This window comes from Polypterus senegalus, chromosome 16 (assembly GCF_016835505.1).
Source record: "Polypterus senegalus isolate Bchr_013 chromosome 16, ASM1683550v1, whole genome shotgun sequence".
Classification (NCBI taxonomy): domain Eukaryota; kingdom Metazoa; phylum Chordata; class Cladistia; order Polypteriformes; family Polypteridae; genus Polypterus; species Polypterus senegalus.
In genome coordinates this window covers 57170237-57182931 of record NC_053169.1, presented here as the reverse complement: position 1 = coordinate 57182931, position 12695 = coordinate 57170237, and the positions used below count along the sequence as shown (strand labels likewise).

The 12695-nt window shown below is 37.5% G+C and overlaps 1 protein-coding gene across 1 annotated transcript in view; it reads left to right on the top strand.

Annotated features, from left to right (window-relative positions):
• The window catches only part of pno1 (partner of NOB1 homolog), a 71294-nt gene extending 58830 nt beyond the window's left edge, over positions 1-12464 (top strand). Inside the window, exons 6-7 of the mRNA XM_039737891.1 lie at positions 3827-3897; positions 12004-12464. Coding sequence (XP_039593825.1) covers positions 3827-3897; positions 12004-12071 — 139 coding nt within the window. The 3' untranslated portion in view covers positions 12072-12464. The remainder of the gene's footprint in view (positions 1-3826; positions 3898-12003) is intronic.
• Positions 12465-12695: the final 231 nt, after the last annotated feature.

Genomic DNA, 12695 nt, shown 5'->3' with positions numbered 1-12695 from the left:
GAGTAGTATTTAAAAAAAGTATAATATTTAGGTGCAATGTTATGGACAGCTAACTGCCAAAGCTTTTCATAGATTGTGCGGTGGTTCGTTCGCACATGGTGAAATAAGTTTACTTGTCGAGCTGTCTTTAACAGCAACCTGATTCCAACATAGTTTGCAGGTTGTCGTCTTTTGAGCAACATTTGTCTTTTCAAAGCTAAACCACCTCCAGGCAAGTTAGGATGATCCACTTCTAGCAGTTAAATCTAATAATGTGGATTGGGAGGCTGATGGTTTCTGTGTTTTGTGTGTTCACTCATTTTTAATTATGCTCTTACCTTGAGGAACGGTCACCATGTACACCTATGCTAGCATACTGCTTGCGCTGTCGGTGCATATGCGCAATAGTCTGTCCTACTAGGCTACATGTAGTCTCGCTGTATCAGATGTGTCTGGAGACAACCATGAATGAATTTTGCTTAAAATTTGGTCAGAACAATTAGACGTCTCGTTGAGTATCACATTAGTAAAGCACTCCAATGTGTCATGAAGATAGCAGTCAAAGTAGGGGCAGTGGTTTTAAACTGAAAGAGCTCAGATGCTCTTATTAATTTGATCTGACAGAGAGAAAGCTTCTGATTACTGAGCTGTTGTGTTTGTGAAAATATTAATTACAAAATATGCATTTAATATAAACGATTTCACACAATGACAGAAGGAGGTGAAAAGACTTATTAAGAGAGCTAATAAAATGAGCTGCAGAAGATGCAGATTTCAGTTCTCAATACTCCCGTATCAAAGATACCATAGCAGACAAAAGCACAGTGCTTATTTAAATGTGCAAATTAGTTTCTTTGTACTATTTAATCAAGAGCAGAAATTTTAGCTTTTAAATTTCTCTCAGCATTGAGTTTTTTGTTCAGTATCTTTTGCTCTCTCCCTGAGCCCCAGCAGTTTAAAAGTCACAGGCTAGAGAAACTGGGGGAGGGTGTTTAGGAAAAAGCCCTGTGTATGTAAGCTTTTGCTGTGCAGGATTTTGCCACTATTCACTATTTTTAAATAGTTGTCCCCAAACTTGCCTCATGGGACCACACATTATTCTTAATTGAGAATACAAGGGTACATGACGCAGCAAATGTTTGGACTCTCATGCTATGTTTGATGGTGAGTGGCATACTCAATAATGTCAACTCGCATATCGTTAAAGCAATTAAGATATTCTCGTAGATGATATATTACATACATACTGTAGTCTTAAGTTCATTGGAAATGTGGTACCTGGTGTACATAGTTTTATAAGTCCAATTTTTGTTTTTGGTGTATGCACTTATTTGCCTTTATGGCAAAAGCAAATGTATTCTAAGCAATGTATATTATACATGAGGCCCCAGGACCAAAATATGTTTGTCCTAGAGTGTTTAACAAGGCTAGTACGTTCATATATAAACCTTTTCATGCTTGTTTTTACAATGAGGACATTCCTAAGAAATGGAAGCTAGCAAATAATACCTTAATACATTATATTAAAAGAGTGCTCCAGCTTATCCAAGCATCTAATGTGCTTATAGTCTTAACTTGCATCACTGGCAAATTAATGGAAACTATTTTAAACAAAAGATCAAATATCGTATCCTGTCAATAAAAGGTGTATCAGAAGCTAGATAGCATGGATCAGATTTGGGGGTTGCGGGTGCATAGGCATTTGTTTCTCTAATTTGCAGTAAATCTATTTGGAAGTTAGAAAAGCATATGATCAGAAGTTTTAGGAACCATTTGTTAGTTTGTTAGGCTAAGTTAAATTGATAGAAGTGTTTACCTAGTTATGTTAAAGCATTTGCCTATATATTGTCAGAGGAAGGTTCTGTTATAACCCCTACAAGCTAAATTATAAATGGAATATTCTAATTATTGTTATTCTGACTAGAGCCGGGTTCAGTCTATGATCTGCCTGACAATTGGTTAGGCATGGAATGCAAACAGTTTAAAGCAGTATTGAACATACTGAAGTGAAACCTATGTAAGGTTGCCATAGAAAAGTAACACAACTGTTAAGTATAAAGTAACTGAAGTTTAACATGAGAAAGCTAAGACTGTAATGAAATGGAAAAGAAATCTTTTTCCCTTTTTGCCTTTTATTCTTTGTGTGTAAACTTTTTTCTGAATTTTTTTTTTAATTTCACTAAACTTTAATTCATTTTATTGGACTGTGGAGTTTCTTTTGGTACGTGTTTCACTCATGCTGGATCCTACCTTACCGACTCAGTGGCTGCTTGATTTGGGAACGTGAAAAAATGCATCTGCAGAAGTGCATATATTATTTACCTTTACTTACAAAAAAGCTTTTAATAAGGTACCATATGAGGGGCTAATAATCGAAGTAAAATTGTAAATGCATGGCACTGCATGTAGGTGAATACAAGTTGGCTTAAAAACCAGGGACAAAGGGTTTTGGTGAGTGAAACCTTTTCAGAAGAACCACTCTCATGATTGAAGAAGCTGATAAAAAGCAAAGAAAACAATGGTTAATTTTTTTTCTCCATTGAGCTACAGTATATTTAAATTCATTTATTAATGATGTCTTTGCCTTTTAACACAAAATCACTACAAGAAAACTTTCACCAGAGTAGCAGACCTCAAAATAATTTGACATGCAATGAAAAACAGAAAGTGTCTTTTGCATTTTGCACTGTTGCCTTGTCAATGGTTCTGTTCTAAGAATACCTATGGCATTCATTTGCTTATTTTTTGTTGTTTTCATGTATTTTTCATTTTATTTCTATGAGTAAAAAGATATGTACAGCTGTACATTGTGGCTCTGCTAGTCACAGGTTTAGGGTTTGGCATTTTGTTCTGCCTGGCTAGTCATCATTCTTTTATTGTTCAGAATTAGTTGATGTTGAAGTGGTGCAGCTCAGGGATTAGTGCTGTGGCTTACTGATCTTTTAAATTAACATACAAACATGCTGGCCAATTTTGCACATGATGAAAAACCAAGTGGAAGTGTGAATAATATAGAGTCGGAGGAATCCTTACAGAGAAACTGTAAGTAAATTTAAAGTATTATGCGTAGGAAGTAAAAATATACTAGATATGAGTATAGTGTTTAAGGTTTGAAACTTAAAAGTACACCTAATGAGAAGGACCTTGGAGTCATAGCAGACTTGACAATAGTCTAGAGAACAGAAGTTATACTTTTAACATTCTGTTAGCTATCTTTATAAGTTATGCTTACCTGTGTAAAACATTTATGAGGTCTCATCTGGAGTACTGTGCACAGTTTTGATTTCCGTATTTAAAAAATAAAAAGATACCACAGCACTAGAGAATGTCCAGAGGACAACCACAGGGCCGATTCTGAAACTGAGAGTTATGAGCTATGAGAAAAGTTTAAAGGAGTTAAACCTTTTCAGATTAAGTAAACCCGAGATTGAAGGGTGGCCTAATCGAAGTGTTTAAAACTATGGAATGAATTAGTACAGTGGATACCTGGTATTGCTTTATAATGATGCCTTCAGCAAGAACTCAGGGACACAGTTGGAAATTTATAAAGGGCAAATTTGGAACAAATCTTAAAGGTTTCTTCGCACAAAGAACCACAGACACGTACAATAAATCATCAAGTAGTGTAGTAGTAGGACTTCAAATTTAGCCTTAATGCAGTTTTGTAGGATTGGTGGGCTTGTTGGGCTGAATGGCATGTTCTCATTAACACTGTCCAATTGGTCAATATTGTTCTGTATTATTTTGTCTGTTTTTCACGTAGCGCTTAACTTAATGATTTTTGCTTAAAAGCATCTTGTTTCTGTAAAAAATTATTAGGTCTTATCACTATGACTTTGTTTTTCAGGAAAATTCACATATTAGGATCGTTTCAGAATATTAAGATGGCCCGCACAGCAATCTGTAATCTAATTTTAGGTAAGAAAATGTCTTAATTTTATGTGGAACTTTTCTTTTGTGTGAAATTATTATTTATTTTATATATTTTTTTTTTTATAAACAATCTCAAGATTATTTTAATACCTACTACCTGTCCCTGTAGACGTTAGTGAGGGCAGTTGGATAAATCCATGCTTTCTGTGAATGTGTGTGGGAATAGGAAATGGTGAGCCTCCATACCATAGCCGAAATGTGTTGTAGCCACTTTAAACTAAATGAATATGGTCTGTCAAAGAAAATTAAAGCTGCTTACGCTCCCAATAAAACTTTTTTTTTTTTTGGGATGTGTTCAAAGAGCATGGTGGTCTTCCATATTTCTAAAGTCTATGACCAGTTCATTGTTTTTGCCGATAATAACTCTTTCTGACCAAGCGTGTCTGTGCTGGCACAAACACGTGCACTTCGACTTTCTTATAATGTTTTATTATAGATAGGTTTGCTGTATCAAGATATTGATTCTCACAAAAAATTATGTACTGTGCAGATTTAACAAAATAAAGCTCTATTATATATTATTGCCCCTATTCACCTGGTAATCGGATTGCTTTATTGATCCACATTTTCTGACTTTATTAAATGTAAATCTATTTTAGGTATCACAGTATTTCAGTTATTACAAACAAATAGTGATTTTTGCTTATTCTAAAGACCTGCAACACTGGTTGTGCACTGTCTGAGACAGCGGATCTATATTCATGTAACTTCTTCTTTTGGCTACTCCCATTTAGGGGTCACCACAACGGATCAACTTTCTCCATCCTTGCATGTCTTTAACATCTTTTCCTACCACACTGACTGCCTTAATGTCCTCCCTTACTACATCCATAAACCTCCTGTTTGTCCTTCCTCTTTTCCTCTGGCCTGGCAGTTCTATCCTCAGCATTGTTTTCCTGATATACCAACTCTCTGCAGCACTTTGTTGATTTGAACTTTTAAGACTTTGCAGGTCTTTGGAGGTGATCTGTGAGTTATCTGTAACCATTCTCAGAATCCTGCGCATATGCCGCTTCTGTATTTTTCTTGGCCTGCCAGACCAGAGTTTAACAGCAACTGTGCATGTGGCCTTCCATTTCCTGATTACATTTCTTACAGTTGAAACTGGCAGTTTAAACCCTCTGAGATAGCTTTTTGTAGCCTTCCTCTAAACCATGATACTTAACAATCTTTGTTTTAAGATCTTTTGAGAGTTTCTTTGAGGATTCCATGCTATCACTCTTCAGAGGAGAGTCAAAAGGAAGCACAGCTTGCAGTTGACCACCTTAAATTCCTTTTCTCATGATTGCACACACCTGTCTATGAACTTCAAGGCTTAATGAGCTAATCCAACCAATTTGGTGTTGCAAGTAATCAGTATTGAGCAGTTACATGCATTCAAATCAGCACAATTACAAGGGTATCCAAATTTTTGCGCAGTCAGTATTTCACATTTGATTTAATTTCATACAGCTAAATACTGCTCCACTATGTCCCTAGGAAGTGAAAGACTTACCACTGTTATCTTTTTTTGTTGAACGTAGAGTAAATTATTTTGCAGGCTGAGAGGGGTTCCCAAACTTTTTCATCTCTCTCTCTCTCTCTCTCTCTTTATATATATATATATATATATATATATATATATATATATATATATATATATATATATATATATATATATATATATATATATATATATACTGCTCAAAAGAATTAAAGGAACACTTTTAATCAGAGTATAGCATAAAGTCAATGAAATTTATGGGATATTAATCTGGTCAGTTAAGTAGCAGAGGGGTTGTTAATCAGTTTCAGCTGCTGTGGTGTTAATGAAATTAACAACAGATGCACTAGAGGGGCAACAATGAGATGACCCCAAAACAGGAATGGTTTAACAGGTGGAGGCCACTGACATTTTTCCCTCCTCATCATTTCTGACTGTTTCTTCACTAGTTTTGCATTTGGCTACAGTCAGTGTCACTACTGGTAGCATGAGGCGATACCTGGACCCTACAGAGGTTGCACAGGTAGTCCAACTTCTCCAGGATGGCACATCAATACGTGTCATTGCCAGAAGGTTTGCTGTGTCTCCCTGCACAGTCTCAAGGGCATGGAGGAGATTCTAGGAGACAAGCAGTTACTCTAGGAGAGCTGGAGAGGGCCATAGAAGGTCCATAACCCATCAGCAGGACCAGTATCTGCTCCTTTGGGCAAGGAGGAACAGGATGAGCACTGCCAGAGCCCTACAAAATGACCTCCAGCAGGCCACTGGTGTGAATGTCTCTGACCAAACAACCAGAAAGACTTCATGAGGGTGACCCAAGGGCCCCATGCCCTCTAATGGGCCCTGAGCTCACTGCCCAGCAGCATACAGCTCGATTGGCATTCGCCATAGAATACCAGAATTGGCAGATGCACCACTGGTGCCCTGTGCTTTTTACAGATGAGAGCAGGTTCACCCTGAGCACGTGACAGAAGTGAAAGGATCTGGAGAAGCCATGGAGAACATTATGCTGCCTGTAACATCATTCAGCATGAGCAGTTTGGTGGTGGGTTAATGATTGTCTGGGGAGGCATATCCATGGAGGGTCACACAGACCGCTACAGGCTTGACAAAGACACCTTGGCTGCCATTAGGTATCAGGATGAAATCCTTGGACCCATTGTCAGACCCTATGCTGGTACAGTGGCTCCTGGTGCACGACAATTCCTGGCCTCATGTGGTGAGAGTATGCAGGCAGTTCCTGGAGGATGAAGGAATTGATACCATTGACTGGCCACCACAATTTCCTGACCTAAATCCAATAGAACACCTCTGGGACATTATGTTTTGGTCCATCCAATGCCACCAGGTTGCACCTCAGACTGTCCAGGAGCTCAGTGATGCCCTGGTCCAGATCTGGGAGGAGATCCCCCACAACACCATCTGTCATCTCATTAGAAGCATGCACCGATGTTGTCAGGCATGTATACAAGAACACAGGGGCCATACAAAGTGCTGCATACAATTTTGAGTTGCTGCAATTAAATTTTGGCAAAATGGACTAGCCTGCCACATAATTTTTTCACTCTGATTTTTGGGGCGTCTTTGAATTCAGGGCTCTGTAGGTTGATCATTTTCATTTCCATCAAACGATGTGGCATCCTTTCGTTCCTAACACATTACCCAGTTTATATTAGTATAGATATCCAGGAGGATTTCTTTTTCCCATTGAGATCTGATGTGTTTTCAAAGTGTTCCTTTAATTTTTTTGAGCAGTTTATATATACACACACATATACACACACACACACACACACACATATACATAAAGTGCATCCGGAAAGTATTCACAGCGCATCACTTTTACCACATTGTGTTATGTTACAGCCTTATTCCAAAATGGATTCAGTTCATTTTTTTCCTCAGAATTCTACACACAACACCCCATAATGACAACGTGAAAAAAAGTTTCCTTGAGGTTTTTGCAAATTTAAATAAAAATAAAAAAACTGAGAAATCATATGTACATAAGTATTCACAGCCTTTGCTCAATACTTTGTTGATGCACCTTTAGCAACAATTACAGCCTCTTTTTGAATATGATGCCACAAGCTTGGCACATCTATCCTTGGCCAGTTTCGCCCATTCCTCTTTGCAGCACCTCTCAAGCTCCATCAGGTTGGATGGGAAGCGTCGGTGCACAGCCATTTTAAGATCTCTCCAGAGATGTTCAAGCGGATTCAAGTCTGGGCTCTGGCTGGGCCACTCAAGGACATTCACAAAGTTGTTCTGAAGCCACTCCTTTGATATCTTGGCTGTGTGCTTAGGGTCGTTGTCCTGCTGAAAGATAAACTGTCACTCCAGTCTGAGGTCAAGAGTGCTCTAGAGCAGGTTTTCATCCAGGATGTCTCTGTACATTGCTGCAGTCATCTTTCGCTTTATCCTGACTAGTCTCTCAGTTTCTGCTGCTGAAAAATTTTCCCACAGCATGATGCTGCCACCACCATGCTTCACTGTAGGATGGTATTGGCCTGGTGATGAGTGGCATTCACACCAAAGAGTTCAAACTTTGTCTCATCAGTCCAGAGAATTTTGTCAGCACCTTCAGGTGCCTTTTGGCAAACTCCAGGCGGGCTGCCATGTGCCTTTTACTAAGGAGTGGCTTCCGTCTGGCCACTATACCATACAGCCCTGATTGGTAGATTACTGCAGAGATGGTTGTCCTTCTGGAAGGTTCTCCTCTCTCCACAGAGGACCTCTGGAGTTCTGACACAGTGATCATCAGGTTCTTGGTCACCTCCCTGACTAAGGCCCTTCTCCCCCGATCGCTCAGTTTAGATTGCCGGCCAGCTCTAGGAAGAGTACTGGTGGTTTCAAACTTCTTCCACTTACAGATGATGGAGGCCACTGTGCTCATTGGGACCTTCAAAGCAGCAGAAATTTTTCTGTAACCTTCCCCAGATTTGTGTCTCGACAATCCTGTCTTGGAGGTCTACAGACAATTCCTTTGACTTCATGCTTGGTTTGTGCTCTGAGGGACATTATATAGACAGGTGTGTGCCTTTCCAAATCATGTCCAATCAACTGAAAATACCACAGGTGGACTCCAATTAAGCTGCAGAAGCCTCTCAAGGATGATCAGGGGAAACAGGATGCACCTGAGCTCAATTTTGAGCTTCATGGCAAAGGCTGTGAATACTTATGTACTTGTGATTTCTCAGTTTTTTTTTTTTTTAAATAAATTTGTAAATTTCTCGAGTAAACTTTTTTCACGTTGTCATTATGGGGTGTTGTGTATAGAATTCTGAGGAAAAAATGAATTTAATCCATTTTGGAATAAGGCTGTAACAACAAAATGTGGGAAAAGTGATGCTCTTAGATATTAGGTAAGATTCATTGAAATTATGTATTTATATACAGTAAAACCTAAATATTATTTTAAAGATATAGAGTGTCTCCGATATCACATATGTTACAGCCATTACGATAGACAGGCCACCAGCAATAAATACGTACAATGCAAGAAAAGTAGTATACAGTAAATGTGTGTACAGTGACAGTAAACATATGTACATGTACTAAGTACTGTAAGTAGAAAATTAATTATGGTTACTCACCAACAATGACACGATGACTTGTCAGATAACAATGAGTTTAATTTTACTGCACAACAAAGGAGAGCGTTACAGCTGTTCCAAAGGAGCCACTTAAGGCGATTGTGTAGCACTGTCGTTCTTCTTCTGGCAGTCTTCAATCCAAATCCCTAAAGCAGATTCCATCCAGACTACTGCCTTATTACATCCACTTACAACTCGTTTTGCACCCTGGTTAAAAGGACACTGCGGCCGTAGATCTTATATTCCTTTCCTACTTTTTAAATAAAAGTAATCGTAGCCTTCAACAAATCCAAAACGTTTACCTTTTCGGCAATTGTTAACATCTTCCGTTTTGCTTGGGCACGGCCCCTGAAGCAGTAGCAGATCGTTTTGGAGCCATAATGAAGGGCTTGACTATGCACAAAGATAAACACAAAAGAGCACAACTCTTTACACAGCGAAACACGTTGATGCTGAATGAGCGAGACGAGACTTCCTGTTTAACACTGCATTCAGCACGCAGGAACTTAACTGCGTGCTCTGATTGGTTAGCTTCTCAGTCATCCGCCAATAGCATCTCTTGTATGAAATCAACTGGGCAAACCAACTGAGGAAGCATGTACAGGAAGTAAAAAGACACATTGTCCACAGAACCCGCGAAGCAGCGAAAAATCCGCAAACTGCAAGATGAAAGAAAGAGACAATATATGTGAAAACATCATCACACTAATGCAATATTATTTGAAAACGAACAGCGTCAGATCAGGTTTGAATATGCGCCTGATCTGACGCTGTTTGGTTTTCAAATAATATTGCATGTACTGTGCGTTGAAACTGCTGCACTGAATAAGCTGACGCCTTCTGTAACAGCGTCAGCGTGTATTCAAACCCAATCTGACGCTGTTCGTTTTCAAATAATATTGCATGTACTGAACTATTTTAGAATAAAAACATACATTTGATTTCAGTCAGTCTGTAAGAGCCAGTGTAAATGCATGAAAATTGTAAAGGTTAGCCTTTTTTTTTTTTTTTAATTCATTTCCATTCTCTCGGTTGTGTTCATGATCCCCCCCCCCTCCTCATCTGACACTGCTGTTTTCACATAAAGACGCTCTATAGCTCGAATGTTATTGATTTGGATCACGTAAAGATGCACTATAGCTCGAATGTTATTTATTTGGAGATGCATGTGACATCACAGACTGTCTGAAGCACTTTATGAAACTGGAACCAGCTGTTGTGTGTTAATTCAACAAAATTATTTTTCCAAATACAACAGGAAAGCTAAGCTTGTGACAATATAAAGTTATAAAATCAAAAGGTTTACGTGACAAGTTAATGCTTTTCAGGAGAATTTAACAGCAACAAACAAGTAAATAGGCTTAAACATTTTGTAGTCCACAGCTAAAAGTTAAAGCAAAATAAGTAATACATGAAAAATTGCTTGTCTCAATGGCATGATTTTGAGAACATCATTATAGGCTGTTGTTATAGGTTATATCTGGAGGACAACAGCAAGTATAAAATAGATGGTTACACCATTAGGCTCCTGTGTACATAATGTTATACATTTCACAGTAGAGTTTTGTAGGGTGCATATGCAAAGCCTATGACTGTTAAGTTTAACTTTGGAGGGGCAAATTTTCAGCAGAAGAAAAGTCAAAAGAGAAGAAAAGACAAACTGGGATAAGCTTTTAATGTGGAATCAGGTTTAAAAGATTTTTACATAAAAGAAATTAAGGAGAGTCCTATGGCAAATAAATAAAAGCTAAAAAGGTTTCAAAGAAAAAGTATCTGTATAAGCCACATAATTCCAATGTAAGCCATGTGTATATTGAGAGTATTGGCTAAAAACAGTATTTGATTTCCTAATATGGTAGAAAGCAATACCAAAAGAAAGACAAAAAGGTGACCCAAAGAGATTCTTTTAGTAGTCAAAGAATCATCAAGAAGAAGATGGAGTATGAGAAATGATAATGGACAAATAAAACATATAGACAATAAAATAATTAATTACTTTGATTAACAATTTTCTGAAGTCTGTGTGAGTGAAGACGTTGATCATCAACAGTGACAGGCAATGTCAAGGTGGTATTTAACAATTTAGAAATTGTATACAATAATGCTGATTATATTTCACCAAGCATTATTGAGTATTAATGAAAAGTCTGGTCCATCTGATTATGTACTATTTGACTTGGGTAAACTTTTTTACATTTAACATTATTTTTTTTTCCAAAGGTGGGAATTTTACCAATATGACATGACTTATGAAAAAAAATAGAATAGTTTTATAGTTGGACTTCACTGTACATACCAGCTTAGGAAACGCACAAGACATCACTGTGAAATGGAATGTCTTACAGTCTGTTCTCTCTATTTAGGAAGGAAACCTCAGTCTCAAGCACAAGACATGGCTCTCTTGTGAGGAGAATTAGAGCCTAGTCCTCATATCTGGACCTAACATAAGGATGACAAAAATAATCTTAAATAATGTCCAGTATTGATGTGGTATAATGCTACACCTTATATTTAGTCTTTCTTGACCAATGGTCTTGAAACCATTTATTAATTTGAAAACCGATTAGCTTAAAATAGCTAACAGTCACTCAGACCTCACTCTGTATAATACAAATCCAGGTAACACAGTATTATCGTATCCTAACATGTTAGTGAAATCTAAGAATTTTGGAAAAAAAAAATTTGCACAGTAAGTAGAATTTAATTGGAGATTGCTACAAAAGTACAAATTGCAAAGCTCTTGGTTTCGCACAAAAACTTTAAAAGATGCTCCAGAACTCCTTAAAACTTTTTTTGAGGGTTTGTCTTGTAGACTTATTTTGGTTTCAGAATTGGGTCAGAGATTTGCTTCTTAAATGTGCCAGGCCTGTAGAGGAATCCAAGGATGTGGAGACTGTGAATTATATTAGAATGTTGACCTAAATAAATTGAGTGAAGCGTGTATTATGAGATCTGTTGTGTTGCTGTGTTACTTTTGCTAAATTGAGTTATTTTCATTTTTTTCTTTAACAGGTAGTCCTCCATCAAAGGTTTATGGGAGCATTCGAGCAGTGGCAAGCCGTACATCAGAGCGATTCTGAAATGTCTTTTTTTTTTGTTTGTTTGTTTTTTAAGGAAAGGCAATTGTTCTGCTAATCCATAGTTTAGGCACCTGTAAAAATGTTAACTGCCTGCTTATTATTAGGTTTATTTTGTGATGAAATACAACATAATCTATGCATTTTTGAAAGGCATTCTGTTTAAAATTTTAAAGTGTACAGTATGCAGAACAACATGAAAGCATAACATTCTGTAAGGCACAATAAAGGCAACTACTAAAATCAAAGAAGATATGTCATTTATGCTTACTGTTACTGAGTCCTACAAGCTGAATTACATGTGATTTGGCATTAAATTTGTGAATCATAATTGATATTCGTTGCAGTATAATTATCACTGGTACAGACAAAATCAATAAACATGCATTTATTGTGGCTAAGCTTTTTTTTTGTCCTCCTGAGATCCAGTCCTCTACTGTATATTCTGTTATTCTGCAAATTGTCATGGAAATGACTAGTAAAAAAGTCTTTTCCCTTGATTTTTGTCTGATGTTAGATCATGCCTTAATCCAAGCATCTGCAGACTCAGCCCTGGAAGACCACAGCAGCTGAAAGTTTTTGGTCGAGCCCAGTTTCATAATGAGAATCAATTATTGCTGTTGAAGC